The sequence below is a fragment of the Amphiprion ocellaris genome, chromosome 17 (genome assembly GCF_022539595.1).
Source record: "Amphiprion ocellaris isolate individual 3 ecotype Okinawa chromosome 17, ASM2253959v1, whole genome shotgun sequence".
NCBI classification, from domain to species: Eukaryota; Metazoa; Chordata; class Actinopteri; family Pomacentridae; genus Amphiprion; species Amphiprion ocellaris.
In genome coordinates this window covers 2,528,077-2,551,784 of record NC_072782.1, presented here as the reverse complement: position 1 = coordinate 2,551,784, position 23,708 = coordinate 2,528,077, and the positions used below count along the sequence as shown (strand labels likewise).

Below are 23,708 nucleotides of genomic sequence, written 5' to 3'. Positions count from 1 at the left end.
TTTTGGTGTCGTTTGTGTCATTTGCGTAATTTTTTGGCCTACTCCTGCATTTGCACCTAAAATGCTGTCAATAATTTCCACCGCAGCCTCCCTAATTCAACCAGGAAAGAGGTAGAAAAAGGCACCCAATAAAAAAACTAAAGTACCCCCCAGTCACTGAGATGCAGATTCGTACGGGACTAGTATTATCACAGGGTGTCAGAGTTTGGCAAACTATAGTCTGTAATTTGCGAGGGAATTTTTACTTTACAAATTACCGAAACGCCGCATTCGCACGAGATTAAGATCACAGTCATCCTCCGCAGTTATTACAAATCACCATTGGTCCCGAGCAATGTTCTCTGTAATTTTTCCTGAGTCTGAGCAAACACACCCTTGGACCACTGTGAGCAACATCAGACGTGTTCACTGTGGTCACACCAGCATCACATCCATTCAAGTTACATGGTTCATTAAAAGAATCAAATTACAGCATTTACATTTCTGTTAAAACACTTTGTCAACAGGAGCCAGTTGAAGGCTGCAGTGATTTTAGTGACACTACAATGTATAAGAGGGAAGTTATTGAATATTTGTCTCTCTTTACTGTTGCAGCGGCTTTGCAAATTGCAGACGGACCCTGTTCACTCCATAGACACCAATGTTATTCCTGTAGCTTGAAAGACAGCTACTTTTGATAAAACTGGGCTTGTAGCACATTGTCTGCCTTGCAACAATGGGAAAGAGGCACCGTTTATGTTTTGACAACCTATATCTAATGAGTTATTGATGCTGGAAGTCTGAATCTGTGAATATCTTTCCAACTTTACCGAACTTGGGGCCACTACCACCTAAGGAGTGATATATTTAATTTTGAAAAAAGCATTTAGCCATACTTAAAGCTTTAAGTGCTTTATTAACATGGAACTAAAAATTTTGTATTGTTTTATTATCACATATTCTGTCTGAAAAGAGCTGGCATCATTTTAAACAGTGACATCAAACTAACAAAATGTAATGACCAACCAGTGAGCAATACTGGATTCTGCAAAAACATAAACAACTTTTTTTAAAATCTAAATCTTAACACAGTTAATGTAGTAACTTATTTATGTGTGTATGCATGTATTTATTGATTTATTTAGAACTGTTAACATATCAGTTCTGAGTGAATTTTTCTTAAGATAGGCAAAGGCCATTTATTGCTTACATATAGGCTGTTAAATGTTTATTAAAAACTAAAAAGCATTTTTAAAAAAACAACTTAGGCATTTATTGAGTCACTAAAATACTGTAGAGTACAGACCACATCAGCATGATTATAAGCATCCTCTGGTAAATTAACAACCAGATACTGATGTCTCTCACCATATGGACTTCAGGAGATGATTAGATGATGATAAACTGTGACCTACTGGTTGGATTCTCTCTGTTCTCATGTTTCTTACATGTTTGTCCCCTGACAGCCGGGTCCTAATGTTTTTTGAGCAACACACCATACTATGACGTTTTTACAATGATGGTTCTACTGTGGAACCAGTTTGACATGTTCAGGTGTTCTTTGTGTGAAAACTCAGAGATTTCAGGGATCAGAAGGTGGTTTTCAACTGTCTTTATTAACTTTATGCTTCAACTTTAAACTAAATTTCCTTCACTAACCCAGCCCTCTGGACTTCCAGTAAGCTGTGTTCCTATTGGCTGTCCAGGTGGCTGCTTGGTGTTATCAGGAACACCTGAGCAGCTCAGTGTCTTCCTGCTTTATTTAGCTGCAGACAAACATTTCCCCTGTTTCTCTTCACCAGTGAACTGGGTTTGGCTCCATTGCTTTAGTTTGTTCTTTAGGCGTTGGCTTGCAGCTTCCAGCAGTAAAATCGTCTTTAATGTGTTTCTTGGTGTGTTTTAGGGCTTTGTACTGGATAGTTGTCTTGGTAAATGTGGTTCTTTAGCCACAGTTGGCACATGGTGCTAATGTGTGCAGTGATTAGTGGATTTGGTTCAGCTGAGTTGTGTCTTTATCTTGGCTGTAGTGAGTCTTCAGAGGTTTTTGGTCAGACACATTCTGTATTCTTGTTTGTGAACCAGCGTTGGTTGTCCAGAAGGTAAGAGTTCCTGTCCTGATTCTCTGTTCTCAGAGGTTCTCTGGTAGGCTGTAGGAGACTTTAGTGTTTGGGTTGTGCTAGTTTGGTTTTTGTATGGTTTCATTTGGACGACTATCTTGAGGCCCCTCCATGTGGTTTAGTGAGGTTTTCTGGAACAGTTCTACAAAGCAACCTGCAGCAGAAGAGACTTTGAGAGTTTTTAGGAAGTTCTGGAGACCAGACTTTAGAGCAGCAGAAACATTTGTCAGCAGTTTGAGCAGGAGAAGGTGAGCTTCAGAGTAGAAATGAGATGGAAACCTTCTTGACCCGTGTGGTGAGGTCCTGTACCAAGAGTTTGAGCAGGTTGTGAAGAGTCTGTAGTTCTTTGGTCTGAAAGCACAAGAAGAGTCGACTCATTAAAGGAGAAAACAAGAGATACTGTTGGTTCTTCTGTCGCTCTGCAGTTTCCAGTTTCCTTAGACTAAATAGCAAGTTTATGTTAAATGATTTCCCATGTGAGCCCAAGAAGACTTCAATGAATTCCCTCCATCCCCTGGACACAACATATTTTATTACCATGTTAAATATGTTTTTAAAATCTGTTTGAGTTTTAATCATAGTTTCAGCATATTTTTTTCTGTCTGCTTATTTAGTTTTGTCATCTGTGTGAAAAGTTCTAAACAAATAAAGTTGAATTGATAAACTGAATAATTGACTAACTCATGATTGTGACAACAGAAGTATTTTCATTGTGATTTAAGGGTTTGTTTCATTTTTAAGGTTGGGGTTAAAATCTTGACAGAAAAAAAGATTAAAGAAATAAACTACAGTAAAAAAGCAATTAAATCAAAGGGAAAAAAAACATATAATACAACTTTTAAAAAGAAAATTAAACATTAAATATAATTAAATTATATTAGACAAAATATTTAATTAGATAATTAAACAGAAGATACAAAGAATGTAATTATGAAATTAAATAAAAATTTTTAAACAAAAATGTTAAACATTAAAGATGAAATATTTTAGATAATTAAACATTTAAAAAATACAATTAAACAAGAATATTACACATTTAGAAAAATACAAAACATTTAATTAGATTATTAAACCTTTAAAAGTCAAAACATTTAATTAAAAAATTAAATGTTTAATTAAAAAATTAAATCTTAAAGACAATAAAACTTTAAATAGGAATTAAACAGAAAATACAATGCAGCATTAAAAAAGAAAATTAAACATTAAAAGGTGGTAAAACATTTAAAAAGAAAAACCTTAAAGATTTAATCTAAAAATTAAACATTGGGAAAGAAAAGGAAATTTTTCAAACAAGCCGATAAAACATTTGAAAAAACAACAATTAAACATTAAAAAGACAAAACATTTCGAAATCAGATCAGACATTAGAAAAGAATAAAAGATGAGAAAAGAGCAAAACTAAACATTTAAGAAGAATCAAACTAAAGACAAACATTTGAAAAAACACCAGTTAAACTTTAGAAGATCAAATTAAACAGAGGAGACAATAAAATGATCAAAAGAGCAAAAACAGATAAAGGCCTTAAAGTGTTTTCTAGTCTGAAATGAAAACATCAAGTTGTTTCTTCAAACATTTCCTCTTTCTATGTTCTTGGTTTGATTGGACAGAGTTACTAAGAACTCATTTCAGAAAACTGATTTCCAGATAAAGTCTACTAGTAGTTGAAGGCATCGATCAAACTAATTATCTTCTGATCTCCACAAACTTTACTGTTCAGTGAAGAGAATCAAAGTTTGTTCAGGATTTCTAAAAACCCACAGGTGAAGGTCTGAGAAGAACTTGGATCGATGGTCTAAATGTGAAATCAAGACTCATGGTCACAAGTTTTAAGGCTTCTGTTAACCATAAAGTTCAAACTAACAGAGAAGTACTGAGAAACTTTTAAAATTTCAGTCCTCAGACTGTCTCAAGGTTCAAACTAACAGAGAAGTACTGAGAAACTTTTAAGATTTCAGTCCTCAGACTGTCTGAAGGTTCAAACTAACAGAGAACTACTCAGGAACTTAGAAGATATCAGTCTTTGGACTGTGTGAAAGTTAAACCTAACAGAGATCTACAGTGGGACTTAGAAAATTTCAGCCCTCAGACTGTCTGATGGTTCAAACTAACAGAGAACTACTCAGGAACTTAGAAGATATCAGTCCTTGGACTGTCTGAAGGTTCAATCTAACAGAGAACTACTGTGGGACTTAGAAAATTTCAGCCCTCAGACTGTGTGAAAGCTCAGGTCCTGAGGACTCGGGAGGTCTGGAGGCTTTGGAAAGTCTTGGAACTGAGGGTTCCACCCTCCAGCACAAAGGCTGAAGTCCAGCCTCCTGAGAAAAACGGTCGAGTCGAGACTCAAGTTAAAAAAAAAACTCGAAAACGACAAAAAATAGATGATAAATGCGCAAAAAAAAGAAGAATTAGTATCTGAGCGAATAGCTCAGGGGGATAAGAAGAGAGTCTGCGGACTGGAAGGTCGCAGGTTCAAGACCCACCACCGGCCTTTTCTTTCTTTGTCTTTGTCAGGATTTTGAGAAAATTTAAGAAGTGTCTGGTCTTGAACCAGCGACCTGCAGCTCCATAGGCAAATCCTTAACTCACTGAGCTACAGATCAGATAAAAAGAACTAAATTCGTCGTCCCTTTGACATCGTAGTTACTGAAGTCACCACATGGGTGGAGCCAAGGCGGAGTCTGGGTGGAGTCAGGGCGGAGAGTAGGTGGGGAGGTAGGTGGCGGCCTCCCCCCTCTACTCCCCCACCTCCCCCCACCACACCGTCCCCCGCCCCACGAGTTCTTCGAGTCTCCACGAGTTCTTCGAGTCTCGACAGGTTTTCCTGAGTTTCTGAAGTTTCCACCAGGTCGGAGGCAGAACAAGTTGTCATGAAGAGGTGTTGAAGTTGGTCAGGATGGACTGACTTTTTACAGCGACTAGAAGGAAGACCACTAGAAGAGCAGGTCTTTAACCACCATCCATAAAATCCATGGAGTCGCTCCAGAGAAATGAAGGGACGTCAACTTTTATCAACCTCCATCCAGATGTTCAACTTCATATCTTTACTTGGAGATTTTTTAGCACCACAAACCTTTAGTATCACACTTTATCATTTATTAGGACTTTCATGGAATCCACCAGTAGATTTAGTTTTTGTTGACAAACTTTATTCTTGTCGTCGTGGGACTGCAGTATTTAAAACTGTTCCTTCTATTTGACCTCATGTTTATTAGTTTTAGTGGAGAAAGTTATTTTAATTGTCAATTGGTCTCTTAAAAACTAAATAATAAATTGGATTCATCAAGGGGTTTAAATTTCTTACTTTGTCATATTTTAAATATGACAAAAAATATAAAAATAAAGCATCTTGAGACAATTTGACCTGTAATTGGCGTTATATAAATAAAATTGAATTGAAATTGTATGTATCTTGTAATGTTGGAGTAATTCAGCCATATATGTTGGAAAACGCATTTTCTTTGTCCATTAATCTGTTGATTGTTTTCTCCAGTAATTCATTTCTTCTTTTGGTTTATAAAATGTCAAACCCAAATATATTCAGTTTACTGTCATAAAAACTAAAAAGATTTACATTCGTGATGCAGGAATCAGGCAGTTTTTCACTTTTTATCTTAGTTTAGTCAGAAAGATAGTTGATAATGTGTGAATTGTTGCAGCTTGTGAGCCGTAGAAGGTTTTAATCTTTGGGGCCGAGTGTCAAAAAACATTTAGAAACCAACATCAAAACACTCAACAAAGATTTGAACATCATTAAAGGAAAATCCAACTTTTGCATGACAATGTCTAATTAAAGGACATTTATTTCCAACGTAAATGTGTGATATTCATCCTCTGGAGCTTTCTCTTCACATCGTGCAACAAACATTTGAAAAACTGCACTTTAACATCAATGAATGACACTGAAGTTTAATCTCTACATAAATGAGACTGAGTCTGGATGTGCTGCTCTGTCATTAACTCCTAAGTTTAGGGAAAGTTCAAACAAAAGAGGACAGTTCAGATCAGACTTGAGAATGAGCTTATTTTGAACAAACATCTCAGACTTTCTGAGCTTCAGCCCCTCTAGTAAGATATTTTAACAAGCAACTCAACAGATCCTGAAGTTTGAGAGAGTTAGCTTTAGCTGAGCCAAAGAACATGTGGGACGCTAACCTAGCAAACATTTCAGACTTTCCTCTGTGAATTCTGAGAAATAATTTCCTATTTAATGACAGAGCTACACATCTTAACTCAGTCTCATTAAAACAGACTCTAATTCAGTGTCATCCATCCATATTAAAGTGCAGTTACCCAGAATGTTTGTTGCCTGAGCTCCAACAAAACCTGTCCAGGTAGAAGGCCACTTTGACAAACAGGAAGTGGAAGATTCCAAGCAGATTTATAGAAGGGGGAACCAGACTGTACTAAGTGTGGTGGAGTATAGAGGGGTGTTTTGTGGGTTTTTAAGGCTGATAATGATTATTAGTGAGACATTTGGAGTAGATATTCATTTGCAGTAAATGAAAGTATTTAAAATCTTGGAGTTAAACTTAGAAGAACACAAACTCTGACAGAAAAATTTGTTGATACGTTTTTGTTTTGTTTATAGATGTTAAGTTAAAGGAGTTTTATTCGTGAAGCATAACCAATCAAATCACTCCAGAAGACAGAGCGACCACAGGTAGATAAAGGTTCAGAGCCAAAGTAGCACCATTTTTATATGTATTTATTACCGTAAATCAGTAAAAATAAAATACCAATAGTCAGTAAATCAGTCAGCCCACAATTACTACAATTCTACAGTGTATGTCTCTTTCCTTTGACTTGTTATTTGTACAATATACGATGTAAATGACGGCGTTTTTTCATAGCAAAGGCTATACTATGATGTTTTCTAAGAGACATACCATGCAACTCTGGTTGTTCTGGCTCTGGGCTGCTGCACTCCTCCTCTGTTGTTTTCTGGATTGTACTCAGCTGCATGCCTTCGTCCACCCGGCCTCCGTTGACTCGTCCCGCCTGCCGTCTCTGGAGCTGAAGCTGGATTGGAACAGACCAAAGTACAGTCCAATCACGATGCCAGCTGCCTCTCAAAAGGCTCCTTCGTCTGGCAGGTGGCAGCACTTCTTCTGAGGGGAAGCTGAGCTGGTCCAGCAGAACTTTGGAGATGACGTTGATTAGCTGCGTAAATACCATTATATACAGTCTATGGTAAATACGTATGTGAATCGCATCATTGGCTGCAGCAGCCAGTCACCGGTCACTCACTGACTCATACTGAAAAATAGCACAGAATGAATTGTTACGTGTTTATTTTATTTACAATTTAGGTTGGATTTTTTTTTGTGTGCGCAGAGAGCGTGTCAGCAGTGCGCAATTGCGCACGTGCACAGCTTAGAGGGAACAGTGGTCCCGAGGTGAGACTAACCCCGTGTGAATAGGACTTTAGTGGGAGTTTAGTAGAAGTAACTGTTCATCCTTTTCTACTGTAAACTCAGTGATGAGAACTTGGCCTATAAGATATGTTAGTTCTATAATTAGCTGTATCATTACATATCCACTAAGATAAAATGTCTCCCTCGGGGTCAGTGTGTGAGCTTTACATGGAGGTAAATTCCAGTCAGTGCTCCCAAAACAACTGTCAGATATCAGCAGCTCCCTCAGGCCACACTTTGACTGATCAATCGGTTCTTCCAATCAGAGGTCTGGAGGCAAAGGTTAGAGACATAGACTGATGATCGATTGTCCACAGTGGTGGGCTGGTTTGGCATTTTTCCACTCTGGTCAGAATATTCTCTGAATTTTGGTTGGATTTTAAGCGAGCGATTGTGATTCTTGTGTCCTCGTTTCCGCTTCTGACGTGGAATTCGTGCATGGAAGTAGCAGAGTGTGTTCTCACACTTTGCTGTTAATCTGCCATGGCCTCAGGATGCAACTGTTCCCTGGTTTTGAATAAACTGTTCCACAGTTCAGCGGTAGGTTTTCCTATGTCTCCTCTGTTTGTTGTCAACTTCCTGTTGTCCCGTTTTTGTGTCGGATTTGTGCTCGGAATAAATCTCTGCTGCATTCGCTCCCTGCGCCCTGATCATCTATGAGGAGCTTACAAAATACAGATTAGCATTTTCTTTGTTCGGGAAGACGTGTAAGAGCATAATGAATTTCTACTCAACTGAAGTACAATCTGTCTTATTAGCACTCAGCGTGAAATGTGTGAACTTGAATGACTTCTGAATGTCTGGGTGTGACGTCTCATCATCTGGCAAGAGACCGATTGTTAATTAAGCAGTGTGACTTTTTCCTGTTTGGAGTTTCTGTCTATGAAGTGTTTCTTGAGGTGGCTTTCTTCTAGTCTTTCAATCATGATGGCACTCAGCGTTTACATTGAATATCCAGCTCCTCTGTTCCTCTGTTCCTTAATCCTGCTACTAACAGACCTCTATGGACAGAAACACTTTATTCCAGACTGAAAAACCTCAGAACTATTTGATATGTTGCTGTGAAACTTTGTACAGACATTCATATTTTCCAGAGGGTGAACTCTAAAGACTTTGGTGATTCTGACTGCTCCTGTAGCGCCACCATGTGGTTCATATTTGAGGTTTTGAGTGCAATGTCTCCCCGACCAACATTTAGATTCTGGTAGACAGTTGTAGTTCACTTTTGAAAATGTAAACTCACAGTGAACATTTAGCTTTGTGAAAAACCCTCATCCATCATCATTTATACACTTTGTCCCTCTGAAGGTCACGGACAGATCGTCAGTCCACTGCAGGGTCGAAAGAGACAATCATTCATGCTCACATTTACACTTATGGCCAATTAGAAATCACCATTTAACCTAGAATGAATGTCTTTGGACTGTGGGAGGAGCAAACCAACCCAGCAACTAGCAAATAAGCAAGTTCAACTTATAAAATCTTACTTTAGGGTCATTAAATCTCAAATCATCAGAGACCTTCTGCTCAAACATCTCTGATATGCCTTCAGTTTTATTTTTTTTAACAGGAAACTATGGACATTTATAACACTAGGTGTGAAATTTTAGATTGATGGATCAAATACTTTGAGATTTAACACTTTTTACTAACTTTCACGCATTAAAATTTGAGGCTATGTTTGAATGACAGTATCTCAAGAACTATTACAGATAAAAGCCTGAAAATTTCACCATATCATTGATTCAGAATCTGCTATATTGGACAGGTAGATCAAATAGTCTCTGATTATGATTATGGGTGAGTTGAAACATGAAAATAATTTAATTTTTCTGACACTACTACTTGATATTTAAATGTATTCTCTATGTTCTGTTTGTAATATTGTGACACTATTACATTTGGTTCAGAAAATATCACTAGTTGACTTCTGAATTATTATTTTTTTTGTTAATATGTGCTGAAAGATGGGACTTTTCATGAATGTTTCTATTTTTTCATATTTCAGCTTACCCATAAACAGAGACTACTTGTCCAGTATCACAGATTCTGAATCAAAGATGATAGAAAATAACAGTAAATATTTCACTTTTATCTTTAATGTGCAGAAACACAGGGTGAAAATGGGTTGACAGGCAGTTTAAATATATATGACGAAGTATTGAATAAATCAAGCTCAAATTTCACAAATATCTTCATAAATATCTATATTTTATGCCGTGAAACTTTTAGACAAATCAAGCGATGATCAAGAAGACGTGCCTGTAAAAAATTGATGATTTGAGACAGATTGAACCTGTAATAAAAACTACTTAAGTTCTGAAAACAATTCAAATATTTTCCACAAAATTAGCCAGAAGTTGCTTTAATTTGCCTGTAAAAATCATGACCTTGCTGAGAGTTTGCAGCAAAATTGCCAAAGAATGACCACAACTGTCAGCCAGAAAAGTAGAATAATGCAAAAGGTACCATTTATGGAAAACAAACTGGCATGATCACCACTAGTGGAAGTTAAGTGAAACTTTTGACATTTTTTTTGGCAAACTAACGTCAAATGTGTCCAATGTTTTGTTTTCGAAGTCAACAGTAGTTAAATGCTGTAAAATTTGTATCAGATGTTGCGTTTTCCCCACATTTTACATCATTCCATCTAGGGATGTCCAATATTATCGGCCCAATATTGGCATAAAAATGTAATATCGGTCAATATCGTTATTGGGTTTTTTTGCCGATCATGAAAACTGATAAAATAATGCCTGGATTTCGACGGCATTTACTCATAGAGGGAGGGAGAGAGTGAACTGTTGTTTGAGACAACTATATATATATATATATATATATATATATATATATATATATATATATATATATATATATATATATATATATATATATATATATATATATATATATATATATATGGGGCATTTTTTCCATAACTTAAGTTGAAGTAGTTTTCTGATTTTGCACAAGACAACGTTTCCATCTGAAAGCCTTATTGCATCTGAGAATGCATCCAATGGGGCATCACAATAAAATGAGGCCTGATGTGTTAATTCCACCACAGGAGATATGTGATGGTACCTAAAATTAGTTAAATAGCCCACATATATCGCTATTGGTTGATATCGGAATCGGAAATTCAGAGTTGGACATTATCAGCAAAAAAGCCAATATCTGACATCCCCATACAAACTAAGATAATGAACATGTTAACACTCCCGCTGCCTAAATATCAGCATTGAGTTTCAGGCAGTAATGTGACAACAAACAACGTAACTGAGCTGCTAGCATAACTTACATTTAATGTGAAATCCATTTCCTATCATTGCTTCCAGGTTCCAATGTAAAATATTTTTTCTTTGCTTGCATATAAACATCCCCAACTATTTATATTCTAATTCTCCCGGACCGAGGATAAATTACAGTGAGAATGTGATTGCAAAAAGCAGCGGAAGATAATAGAAATCGAGACGCCGGGCAGAAAAATCCTAGCAGGTCTGAAAAAGATGAAGCTATGAGAGATTTCTAACGGACAGTTTCAGACCAACAGTGGAGACCCAGGGGAGTGGTCCCACAACATCCAATTTTAATGAGCGGATTTCAAAACTTACAATGAAATGACAAGTTAAGCTGTAACCTAGGAGACAGCTGAGCGATGAAAATGTCTGCCTTCCCCTCGTCCCCCGGGGGTATCTGGTGTTTTCCACTCCACTGGGTGTCCTGTCCTCACCTCTCTACCTCCTCCGGTTTCTCCCTCTCTTCTGCTCTCTGGTGATTTACCTTCATCCTCTTCTCACTCGTCACTTGTCATCATTTCTTCCTTGTTGAAGTGAAACGTCTCCACTGGGGTTGGGATGGTTTGAGATGTTGAGGGACTTGTTTTTTTTTTTTAGATTCAAGAGCAGGATGGCAAGATTCAGTTTAAAACCATGTATTTATTATTACTAAGGATGTCTGATATTGGCTTTTTTGCCAATAACCGATATTGTCCAACTCTCAATTTTTGATTCCAGTATCAACCGATACTGGATTTATGTGGACTATTTAATTCAGGGGTGTTCAACATGCAGCCCGTGGGCCAAAAGCGGTCCTCCAGGGTCCAATCCAGCCCTCAAAGTGTGAAAATTCCAGAGAAGACATTAACTGCAGATTGTAAATTAATAAAACTATGAATTTAAAATCATTTCTAGACCATGACAAGTTGTTTTGATCATAAAGTAAAATACTAGCTTGCTCATTGTTCTTTTGTCATTTTGTCTCATTTTTGTAATATTTTGTAGTTTTTGTTGTCTTTTGTCTGACTTTTGTCGTTTGTCTTGTGTTTTTGTCATTTTGTTTCTGTTTTTTGTTGTGTTTCCTTTTTGTCTCGCTTGTGTTTTTTGTCTTGTTTTTGTAATTCTGTTTGGCTTTGTTCATTGTCTTGTGTATCGTTTGTGTCGTCCTGTGTTTTTTTTTGTCTCGCTTGTGTTCTTTTGTTCAATTTTTTGTTGATTCGTTTCTTGCCTTTGTCATTTTTGGTCTCATTTGTGCAATTTTTTTGTCTCATTTTTGTCGTTTGTCCATTTTTTTTGTTCCTTTGTAACTTTTTGTCAAATTTTTTGTCTGTTTTTTGTTTTATTTCATGGCATTTGTCTTGTTTTTTGTCTCATTTTTTGCCATTTTGCATCTCATTTTTGTATGTTTATGTATTTTGTGTGTTTATTTTGCTTCAGAAATTTCAGTTTGTTCATTATGTTTTGTAAAAAAAATCCTTAAATGTGAACATTTTTAGAATATACATTTTTGCACTAAAACAAAGGAACCATGTGGAGTTGTGGTTATTTGTATATTATTATTTTTATGCTGTGATTTTACTGGTCTGGTCCACTGGAGATCAAATTGGGCTGAATGTGGAACCTGAACTAAGATGAGTTTGACACCCCTGATTTAACTAATTTTAGGTAACATCACATATCTCCTGTGGTGGAATTAACACATCATGTCTGATTTTATTGTGATGACGCATTCTTAAATGTAACAAGGCTTTCAGATGGAAACTGTCTGTGCAAAATAAGAAAACTACTTGAACTTAAGTTATGGAAAAAAATCCATAGATATGCCTTTTTTTCTTTTTAATTGTCTCAAACAACAGTTTACATTCTCCATCCCTCTATGAGTCAGTAAATATCGGTGAAATCCCTGCGTTATTTTATCGGTTTTCATAATAAGCAAAAAAACAACAACAATATTGACCAACATTACATTTTTAGGCCGATATCGGGCCGATATCTGATATCACTAATTATTATCACACTTACTGGCTTCTTGGCATTTCACAGATGTATTAATCTGTGTTTTGTTTGCAAACACCATTTTGTTCTTAAATGTTAGCGCGTGTTCACTCACTGGATAAATGTCTCTTTAATTCTCCAGCACGGAGCAGATCCGACCAAGAAGAACCGGGACGGGAACACGCCTCTGGACCTGGTGAAGGACGGGGACACCGACATCCAGGACCTGCTCAGAGGAGACGCTGCGTTGCTGGACGCCGCCAAGAAAGGCTGCCTGGCCAGAGTGCAGAAGTTGTGCAGCCCCGACAACATCAACTGTCGGGACACGCAGGGACGCAACTCCACTCCGCTGCACCTCGCAGGTAACAGAAAGCTGCACAGGTCACTTTAGGAAGTCATAAAAACTCCCTGATTAAGGATTTAAGCGACTCTGGGCTCGGTGTACTTGCTGGTGCCAATCACTCCAGTGTGTCAGTAAAAACCGACCTTGGATTTTAGCACAGCGCTAAGAAGGAGGCAGTAAACACATCCACAAAGTCCTGAATACAAAATCACCTCATGGACTGACAAGTGGCCGGACCAGCTTAGCAATTTATCAACGATTTTTAATTACATCATTTCCAAAGCTCCTTAAGAATCTTTGTTTTTCATGCTGAAGATTCTCCACACATATCGTTTTATGTACAGGAGTTCATGTTATTATGAAATATGACCTCCCTTAATGTCACCTCCATGTTTTATTGCTCATCTGCAGCTTTATGGCTCACATCAGATAAATTTTTTTTGGGCAGTTCACATTATTTTTTAAATGTGGTTGACATCTAGTGCTCAAAAACATCACAATGCAGCACATTTTGGTGCAGAAATAAACACAGCCACCACTAAAGTCTGCGTTTATAGTTCCATTTGTGCAGCGGTACGCGAGTATCAACCCAAATACTGACGACGTCTAACACCTCAGTCCCAACTTCCTTTACTGCAGCTGACTTCTTTAAAATATTTACAAGAATTTTCTTGCCACATTTGAGGGATTTTTTAAAAATCTAACTTTTAAGAGACACTTTGAAGGAATTATTAGAATTTTCTTCCTGAAGCTTTTGCAAATTTTCATAAATTTGCAGATTTTTTTTGCTGAATTTTTTGATTTTTTCAGGCAAGGAAGCAATATTTTTTAGTGCTTGTAAATGAGGACAACAGGAGGGTTAATTGGAAACTGTTATGCTGCAGACTGCCGCTTTACAAGTTAAGAAACTGCTGAGAAACCCTTTGAAGGATTTTTTTTCCCAAAGATCTGACCACTTAGACACACGCCCACGCACCCTCTGCCTTCATCTACTTTCTTGTAAGAGGAAAAGATGATTGTGTGTGTTGTCATGCTGCAGCTGATGTAGGCTGACGTTCTCTTCCGTTACCTGACTGCGTCTTTGTTTCTCCGTCGGGCTGTGATTCCTCCGTGGTCTCTGCAGCCGGATACAACAACCTGGAGGTAGCCGAGTATCTGCTGGAGCACGGAGCCGATGTGAACGCGCAGGACAAAGGAGGGCTGATACCTTTACACAACGCTGCTTCCTACGGGGTAAGACCACCACACAAACACTCACATTTTACTCACACTGCTCACTTTGAGTTCTCAGATCAGCTCCAACAGTTGGCAATTTCTGTTTAAGTCCAAATTCTTACAATACAGATTATGAGATATTACTGGGATCAGCTCATTCTAATCAGTTATTTTAATGCTTGAAATGCGACAAAGCAAAAGAATTTGTTGATTCTGTTTGGTTTCAACATAAAGATTTGATGTTTTTCCTTAAATTATGATTTGTTTTACTCCAAACTGAGTTCTGTTGGGTCTTGAATTATTTTCCATTGCTATATGTTTATTATTTGTCTGTTTTAAGTCTGACTTTTTTCAACATCAGGGGTGTCCAACATGCGGCCCGTGGGCCAAAAGCGGTCCACCAGAGGGTCCAATCCGGCCCTCAAAGTGTAAAAATTATAGAGAAGAAATTAACTGCAGATTGTAAATTAGTAAAACTATAAATTTAAAATCATTTCTAGACCATGACAAGTTGATTTGATCATAAAGTAAAATACTAGATTGTTCATTGTTCTTTTGTCATTTTGTGTCTCATTTTGTAATATTTTGTCTTGTTTTTGATGTTTTTTGTCTGACTTTTCATTTTGATCATAAAGTAAAATCCTCTATGATTCAGTTCCAGATAGCTGTGACTAAACGTTGTGTTCCTTTGTAGACACTCTGTGATCTGGAAGTTGTAATGTGGAAATGATAAACTGAGGCTGAATGTTGTTGAAATTTATATTATTTTTCTTAAGTAACTTCAGGATGTTCATAATATCTGGTAAATGTGAACTTTTACTGAGATCTTGTCAAGTTTACTGTGACATATTATATTCATGTAGGTGGAAATGAATAAGAAAAATTGCTTTTTTTTACTGTTCACAACCCAGTAAATGTCTGCAAGTTTCTCATATTCTATTTATAATATCTTACTGTAAAGACCTCATTTATTTCCACTCTATTCCTGTGTCAGTTTATTCTCAATATTATACTCACTGGAGAAGTACATGTATGTGATTTTTCCCTTCATCTGGAGTCTTTGCGTGTGTTCGTTTGGCTCTTGTCGGCGTTCTGCTCCTGACAGTCATGAAACACATGTTAGCATGAAAGCTTGATGAGCTCCGTGTTTTGAACGGTACACACTCAAACATCTCAAAACAAGCTACATTATGTTTGACGCTACGACTAGATCCGAGGACAGACGACGAGGGAGAAGAAGGAGACGTAGGACTGGTGGGGAAACAGGAATCATGACGGAGTTAATAATTCAGCTTCTGTTGCAGAGCGGCTCACATTTTCCATTTTTTCTGATCACGATTTCCGTACACTCATTCACCAACTCTTCACACATTTGCTCGTGTTAAACGCTTCTATTGCCGTCGTCTTTCTCTCACCCAACCACCTCCTCACTCCTCTGATGCCATGTTTTTTTCTAATCTCTCTCCTCTGCTTGGCTTTAAATATGTCCTGTTTCTTCTTCTCCTTCTCCCTCCTACCTGTTCTCTCCGTCTATCAATACCGCTTCTTCTTCCTCTCCTCTGTCTAGCATGTGGACATCGCCGCCCTGCTGATTAAATACAACACGTGTGTGAACGCCACAGATAAGTGGGCGTTCACTCCTCTTCACGAAGCCGCCCAGAAAGGACGGACTCAGCTCTGCGCCCTGCTGCTGGCCCATGGAGCCGACCCCACCATGAAGAACCAGGAGGGTCAGACGCCGCTGGACCTGGCAACCGTAAGAGACCACTACTTCATTATTATGCTGTTAGGAACCTCATATACAGTTACGGAAAAAATGATTAGGCCAACCTTGTTTTCTTCAATTTCTTGTTCAAAATGAGACAAAAAAAATGACAAAAGCGAGACATAAAATGACAAAAGCGAGACACAAAATGGCAAAAACGAGACAGAAAATGACAAAAATGGGACAAAAAATGAGAAAATGACAAAAATAAGATAGAAAATGGCAAAAAGGAGATACAAAATGACAAAAACGTGACACAAAATGACAAAAACGAGACACAAAACTACAAAAATGAGACAGAAAACAAAAACGAAACACAAAACGACACAAACAAGACACAAAATGACAAAAATGAGAAACAAAATAACAAAAACGAGACACAAAAACACCAAAAATGAGACACAAAATGACGAGATACAAAACGACAAAAATGAAACACAAATATGAGACAAAATGACAAAAACGAGACAGAAAATGACAAAAATGAGACCAAAAGAGAGAAAGTGACAAAAACAAGATACAATATGGCAAAAAGGGCCAATGAACCAGGTCATGTACAGGACTACTCTAGAAAACAGTCTTCTTCCATCAGCTGGAAAACTCTTTCTTGCCTCCAATGACTGGATTTTCCAACAAGACAAGGTCAGTTAAAGCCTAAATGGAGAACCAGAACATTGGAACCATGCCTTGGCTGCTCAATCATCAGATCTAAATCCAACTGAAAACCCATGGAAAATCATCAGACACAAAATGGAGAACCACAAGTCCAAACACGAAGTGGATCAGTTAGAATTAGTGCAGCAGGAATGAGCTGCTGTGATGCTGCTGTGTGCTGAAGATGCATGGATGCAGTCATCAGAAACAATGGTTATGAATCAGTACTAACTCCTGTGTGGATCATGGGACTAAAACAGACAGAAAAGAAAACATGGAATCCTAAAAGCTGTTTTTGGCAGAACAATGCCATAGCTACTGATGGAAGAACTGAAGGGATTTTGGTTATTATCAAGAAAACCATGGAAAATGTCTGATATCAGCTGGTCTAATAATTGTTTCCATGACTGTCTATTATGAGTCAGCAGCTTAAATTTGATGTTTGGATGGTTCCAGTTGACTATTCAGAGGAAAGTGTGCAGGAGTTTAGGTAGAGGAACAGACTTCTCCCTACCTCCTTGCATCCTAATGAGGTTTTCTAATAAGCCTCCTTCCTTGTTGGACTGTAGGTACCACAACACATCACCGCTGCTGACATCCACAGATTTGCAATGTTTTTGTGTTAGTCTGCTATTCCACTGCAGATTAGAGGAAAAACCAAAACAACAACTAGCCCTGTATACCTGCTGACAGGGAAAGTAAGACAAGTTCTTTACCAGATGCAGAGAACGCTGTGCAGTCGGTGGATTTATTGACCATAAACTGAAACATTCTGTACTCCACAGCACCCCCAGAGCAAAACAACCCAGATAATCCACCTGCTTGTTTAAAATCAAGACAAACTGACTGCATACTTAAAGTTTTAGGCTTTTTTCAGTTGCTGGCATCACTTCTCAAAGGTATCGTGTAAGTACAAATGAAACCTTTAGAGAAAATGAAGAGATAAATCCACACAAATTGAAGAACGACTATTAGAGTGGTGAGACCAGCAGCTAATGAGAGCTAATTTTAGATGGATATTTCACTCTGTAACACACAATTCTGTCAGTTCACTGATTTTATGACTCATCTCCTCTTGTATTTCTGTCACATGGATTAAATCTGGATTAAATCATCCCACAATCAGACATTTCAGGTGCTTTCATGTGATGCGTTGATTTGAGGGTGAGGGGAATAAAGCAGGGATGTCCAACATGAGGCCCGTGGGCCAAAAGTGGTCCTCCAGAGGGTCCAATCCGGTCCTCAAAGTGTAAAAACTCCAGAGAAGACATTAACTGCAGATTGTAAATTAGTAAAACTATAAATTTAAAATCATTTCTAGACCATGACAAGTTGTTTTAATCATAAAATACTAGATTGTTCATTGTTCTTTTGTTGTTTGTGTCTCATTTTTGTAATATTTTGTCGTTTTTGTTTTGTCTGATTTTTGTCGTTTGTCTCATGTTTTTGTCATTTTGTTTCCTTTTTGTCTTGCTTGTGTTTTTTGTCAGATTTTTGTCATTTTGTTTCTTGCTTTTGTCATTTTTTGTCTCGTTTGTGTCGTTTGTCTCATTTTTTGTCGTTTTGTGTCTCTTTTTTGTAATATTTTGTCTTGTTTTTGTTTTTTTTGTCTGACTTTTGTCGTTTTAATCATAAAGTAAAATCCTCTATGGTTCAGTTCCAGGTGACTAAATGTTGTGTTTCTTTGTAGACACTCTGTCATCTGGAAGTTGTAATGTTGAAATGATAAACTGAGGCTGAATGTTGTTGAAGTTTAACTTATTTTTCTTCAGAAATTTCAGGCTGTTCACAATATTTTGTAAAAAGATAATTCCTTAAATGTGAACATTTTCAGAATGAACTTTTTTGCACTTAAGCAAAAGAAACATTAGGAGTTGTGGTTATTTATAGGTTATTATGTCACAGGGAGTGTGATTTTCGAACCCAAATGTGAGGCGCACAGAGAAGACACGAGGCAGACTGGCAATCACAGGTGTTTTATTCACCAAAAAACTCAAAAGTATAACCAAAAATGCCAACTATGGCCAGGACTCACACACGTGAGGAAGATGGGGAGGGAAGGCGGGTTCCTGTGGGGGCGGCAGTCGAGGGGAAGGCTCCGCCGGCCCTCGGCACCTGGGGGGAGCACGGCTGCGGTGGCCAGGGACAGCAACGGACCACGTCCACTATCTGGCGGACGGCTGGGGGAAAACACGGGCTGCTCCATCGGCTGACTGTCTCTCGGCTTGGAGAGGAGATAGACAATAATGATCCAGCGCTGAACTGTGTGTAGCACCGGCCTTTATAGGAGGAGGATGAGAGGATTGGCTGCAGTTGCATCGGTCCTCCAGCTGCTTCCAATCCTCCCTCATCAGCACTGTGACATATTATGATTTGATTTTACTGATCCAATCCACTGGAGATCAAACTGGGTTGAATGTGGAACCTGAACTATAAGTTTAACACCCCTGACTTAAAGGCTAAAAGGGACAGAACTGGGACTACTTGTGTATTTATAACCCCAACAAATGGTGTAATTTCCATAAATTAACAGATGACTCAAATCACAATTTAAAGTGAGCAAAAATACCGTTTGAAAAGTGACTTGTGTTTTAGGTGCCAACCATAAATTACAGCATCAGTCTGAACACCTCCACATCTTTTAATTCTGTCTTTCTGTTTCAGGCTGATGACATCAGAGCGCTGCTGATTGACGCCATGCCACCAGACGCCCTGCCAAGCTGCTTAAAGCCGCAGGCCACCGTGGTGAGTTCCCACACGGTGAAAACAGGGAGCTTTTAGCTAATGAAACATGTCCTGTGGAGACCATAATGTGTGATGGCAATTAGAAGAACCAGCAAACATATCTGGAAATGAGAAAAGAGAAGTGGGGTTGTTTGCATTAAAACTGCAGACGAGTTGAATAGTTTGTGAGGATCCTGATGGGGAGGTTTAACTCTCTGAACCTGCCAGTGGGTTTGAGAGGCATGCTGTCTTAAAAATGAAATTAAAACCTGCAAATTAGACAATTCACCAGAGCCGGAAACTGTTTTAAAAAAAAAACAAAAAAAAAAAACAGTACGAATCATGACATTTTCAGCTTTCCAATGGTCTGAAAAAGTCAAGTTTGAGTGAAGTCCATCAGAAATCTAAAAAATCAAAGCTTAAAATCAGATTTCATCAAAATCACTTCTAGATGACTTCTTTAAAAATTTGTCTTGACTTCTCGTCAGAACCATTTAACCATGAGTGACTCGGCTGCAGCCAACAGGTGACAAAAATTCAGGGATTTTTCAGCTGAACTGCAGGATGTCCACATTTTCAACATTTTTTGGTGGAAAAAAAGAAACGTTAAAATGTTTTTTTAAGAACATTCACAAAAAAATTCAACCAAAATCCAGTGAATTTCGTTGGATTTTGGTAAAATTTTTTGTGAATGTTCTTAAAGAAAATATTTTAATGTTTTTTTTTCCACCAAAAAATGTTGAAAAAAGTTTTACTGATAAATATGGAATCACTTTAGACATTTCCAGGATTTTTTTGGGAAGATTTTTACTAATTTTTTGAAAATATTTACAAGAATTTTCTTGCCAAACTTGGGGGATTTTTTAAAATAAAACTTTTAAGGGAAACATTCAGTGAATTATTTGAATTTTCTACCTGAAGGTTTTGCAAATTTTCAGAAAGTTGGGGAATTTTTTTGTTGAATTTTTGGATTTTTTTCAGACAAGGAAACACTATTTTTTGGTATATTAGTTTTGAGTTCTTTTGTTCAGACATCAAGTGAATAGATAGATGTTAATTACCTTCTTGACAGTTTCGGCGAAAGCTCTCGCCTTCATGAGAAGCGTCTCACTGCCGGCTGATGCGTCACATGCTGGCAGTGAGACAGGAGGGTTAAGGCTTCAGCTAAGTTGTTACTTTACATGTAAGTGCTTAAAACAAACCCTGAAAGGAGCAGAAGTTTAAGAGATGAAAACATGTCGGCTCCTGAAAGCTGTAAAATCAGCCACCAGAGTAAGAGAGCAAACTCTGATTGAAACGGTCAAAATACTTCACGTGTAATCACCGTAAAAAGTCAAGTCTACTGGTCTTTTTTTAAAAATTGTACTAATTGCCCTTTTAAACCAAACCTTCTCCTCCTCCCTCCCAGGTGAGTGCCAGTGTGGTGAGTACAGGTGCAGCGGGGGGCGTGGTCATCTCTCCATCTCCGTCTCCATCCTGCCTGTCAGCAGCCAGCAGCATAGACAACCTGACCACGCCCCTTGGTGACATCACGGTTGCTGGGGCGACGGGCACAGCAGACGGAGCATCCGGGTCGGACAGGAAGGAGGGAGAAAGTACGAACACACACCTTCAGGCGTACATGTCGTCCTGAATCAGGAGTTGTTTATCTGATGTGTTTCTGGTTGTGTCTTGGCAGCGCTGCTCGACATGACCATCAACCAGTTCCTGAAGAGTTTGGGGCTGGAACACCTCAGAGAAATCTTCCAGCGGGAACAGGTACACAAACACAATATTTATGTGTCTGGGAGAAACATGACAGAACACAGTGAAAGGTGTGAAGCAGTGGAGAAGTTGGTTATTTCTGTCAGGGTTATAAACTCAAACCCAGTTTTGGTTTCATTTTGTTTTCCTCAAACCAGTTTTTAGTCTTTCTACATATCTTTAACTACGCCACTGAATGTTTTTCTTTATTGTTCCACCACTGAAGTCCTACTTTAGATGTCCACGTTCCCCTCAGAATGAACCTCTGCTGATCCTTTAACTTTTTTTTTTTTCTTTTTTTAGCCAAAACCATAATTTGTGTTTGGTGCTAATTATGTATGCTAACAAGCAAAAGTATGATAACAATCGTTGTAAACGTCACGCCTGCTCAGCATCAGTGTGTTAGTCTTGGTATTGGGATCATTTTTAGCTCAAGACACGCTGGTGTCCAACATGTCTGTAGACCAGGGGTGTCAAACATATGGCCCGTGGGCCAAAAGCGGTCCTCCAGAGGGTCCAATCCGGTCCTCAAAGTGTAAAAATTCCAGAGAAGATATTAACTGCAGATTGTAAATTAGTAAAACTATAAATTTAAAATTATTTCTAGACCATGATAAATTGTTTTGATCAGAAAGTAAAATACTGGATTGTTCATTGTTCTTTTGTCATTTTGTGTCTCATTTTAACATTTTGTCTTGTTTTCGTAGTTTTTTGTCTGACTTTTGTCTCATGTTTTTGTCGGTTTGTTTCTGGGTTTTGGCGTTTTGCGTTTCCTTTTTGTCTCACTTGTGTTGTTTGTTGTTTTTCTCAGGTTTTGGTCGTTTTGCTTCTTGCTTTTGTCATTTTTGGTTTCATTTGTGTCATTTTTTTATCTGGTATTTGTCGTTTGTCCATTTTTTTTGTTGCTTTGTAATTTTTTTGTCAAATTTTTTGTCTTTATTTTGTTTTGTTTGTCTCATCTTTTGTCATTTTGTGTCTTGTTTTTGTCATTTTGTGTCTCATTTTTGTAATATTTTGTCATGTTTTTGTGATTTTTTTTGTCTTTTTTTGTCCGACTTTTGTCACTTTGATCATAAAGTAAAATACTATGAAATTTTAGTTTATTCAAAATGTTTTGGAGAAAGATAATTCCTGAAATGTGAACATTTACAGAACGTACTTTTCTTACTAAAACAAAGGAACCACTAGGAGTTGTGGTTATTTACAGGTTGTTATGCTGTGATTTTACTGGTCCGTTCCAATGGAAATCAAACTGGGCTGAATGTGGAACCTGAACTAAGATGAGTTTGACTCCTCTGATGTAGACTCTCAATCTTGCCATTTTGAAAATCTTAGCGTTAAAAACTAATAAGACAGAAAGAGTTGATGCTTTAAACAGAACCACTGAGAAGCTGGAAGATGGCACATTGAAGCATCAGGTAGAAGTGAGAACTAGACAGATTTGTTTTTATTTTTAAATCAGTATAATTACAGTTCATCAAGTAGTTTTAATTTGTTTAGAGAACAGGCTTGTGCCAAAGTAAAAAGCTGAAGTTCACATCTTTTCTGCTGTGATTCAGAAGATGAAACACGTTTTCATAACAACTTCTGGTGCCAGATAAGTTTCACTCTGCTAAAATCTCACTACGTTCCCGGAGGATTTTTGTGTTTTTGTGTTGATTTGCACCTGAATCTGAGCTCACTGGAACACAGAGGAACGTTATCTCTGCCTCCAGGACGGATCTCATGTCTGCTCTCCTGAACAAACTCATGACTTCACTGCCATCTATTTGCATATGAATGGATTGATTACTGCCAGCCGTTCACTGACCTTTCCTTCATGCTGCTTGCTTTTCATGAATATTTCTCAGACCTATTGTCTCTGCAGTATGTCTTAGATCACTAAACTCATGATTATTAATTGAAATTTTAATGATCAGCTACAGCATAACCTGCTGTTGTCATTATACAGTTTTAATGTAGTCTTTTGTTTTGTTCTACAGTTAAATACATGAAAACATCATTTGATTTCGTCTGGGCACTGTAGTTTAGAGCATATTTTGACCATAAAGTGTTATCTTCCTATTAATTTACAAAAACCATAAACACCGTTGGCTGTTTCTGGGCAGATTTCTCTAGATGTGCTGGCTGACATGGGTCACGAGGAGCTGAAGGAGATCGGCATCAACGCTTACGGTCACAGACACAAACTCATCAAGGGAATCGAGCGGCTGCTGGGAGGCCAGCAAGGTCAGTAAACGGAAACATACCGTTCAAGTAGTGTTAATCTAATGTTACTAATATCTATGTGTTTTTTTTTTCTTTTTTTTTTCTTTTTTTCTATCATTAGTATTACTTTTTATTAAGGTCTGTGTATTGTTTGATTATGTCTTATCTTTGCTATCTGCATGTAAGTTTTTTCTTTTCAATCTACTGTCTACACTGTCTTTGCTCTTTAACCTTTTAACTTTTCTGTTGTGTGGCCTTGTCCTGTGTCATTT

General features: G+C 37.8%; 1 protein-coding gene and 1 long non-coding RNA gene across 2 annotated transcripts in view; one reads left to right on the top strand and one right to left on the bottom strand.

Annotated features, from left to right (window-relative positions):
• LOC111571154 (poly [ADP-ribose] polymerase tankyrase-1-like) overlaps positions 1-23,708 on the top strand; it is a 166,111-nt gene that overhangs the window by 127,778 nt on the left and 14,625 nt on the right. Inside the window, exons 20-27 of the mRNA XM_055004022.1 lie at positions 10,850-10,857; positions 12,885-13,146; positions 14,251-14,360; positions 15,910-16,098; positions 19,426-19,506; positions 20,894-21,080; positions 21,164-21,243; positions 23,337-23,457. Coding sequence (XP_054859997.1) covers positions 10,850-10,857; positions 12,885-13,146; positions 14,251-14,360; positions 15,910-16,098; positions 19,426-19,506; positions 20,894-21,080; positions 21,164-21,243; positions 23,337-23,457 — 1,038 coding nt within the window. The remainder of the gene's footprint in view (positions 1-10,849; positions 10,858-12,884; positions 13,147-14,250; positions 14,361-15,909; positions 16,099-19,425; positions 19,507-20,893; positions 21,081-21,163; positions 21,244-23,336; positions 23,458-23,708) is intronic.
• On the bottom strand, positions 1,577-10,272 carry LOC129350886 (uncharacterized). Its single transcript, XR_008604463.1, has 2 exons — positions 6,984-10,272; positions 1,577-2,447 (listed from the first exon to the last, which is right to left on the bottom strand). It is a non-coding gene; the product is annotated as an uncharacterized LOC129350886 (long non-coding RNA).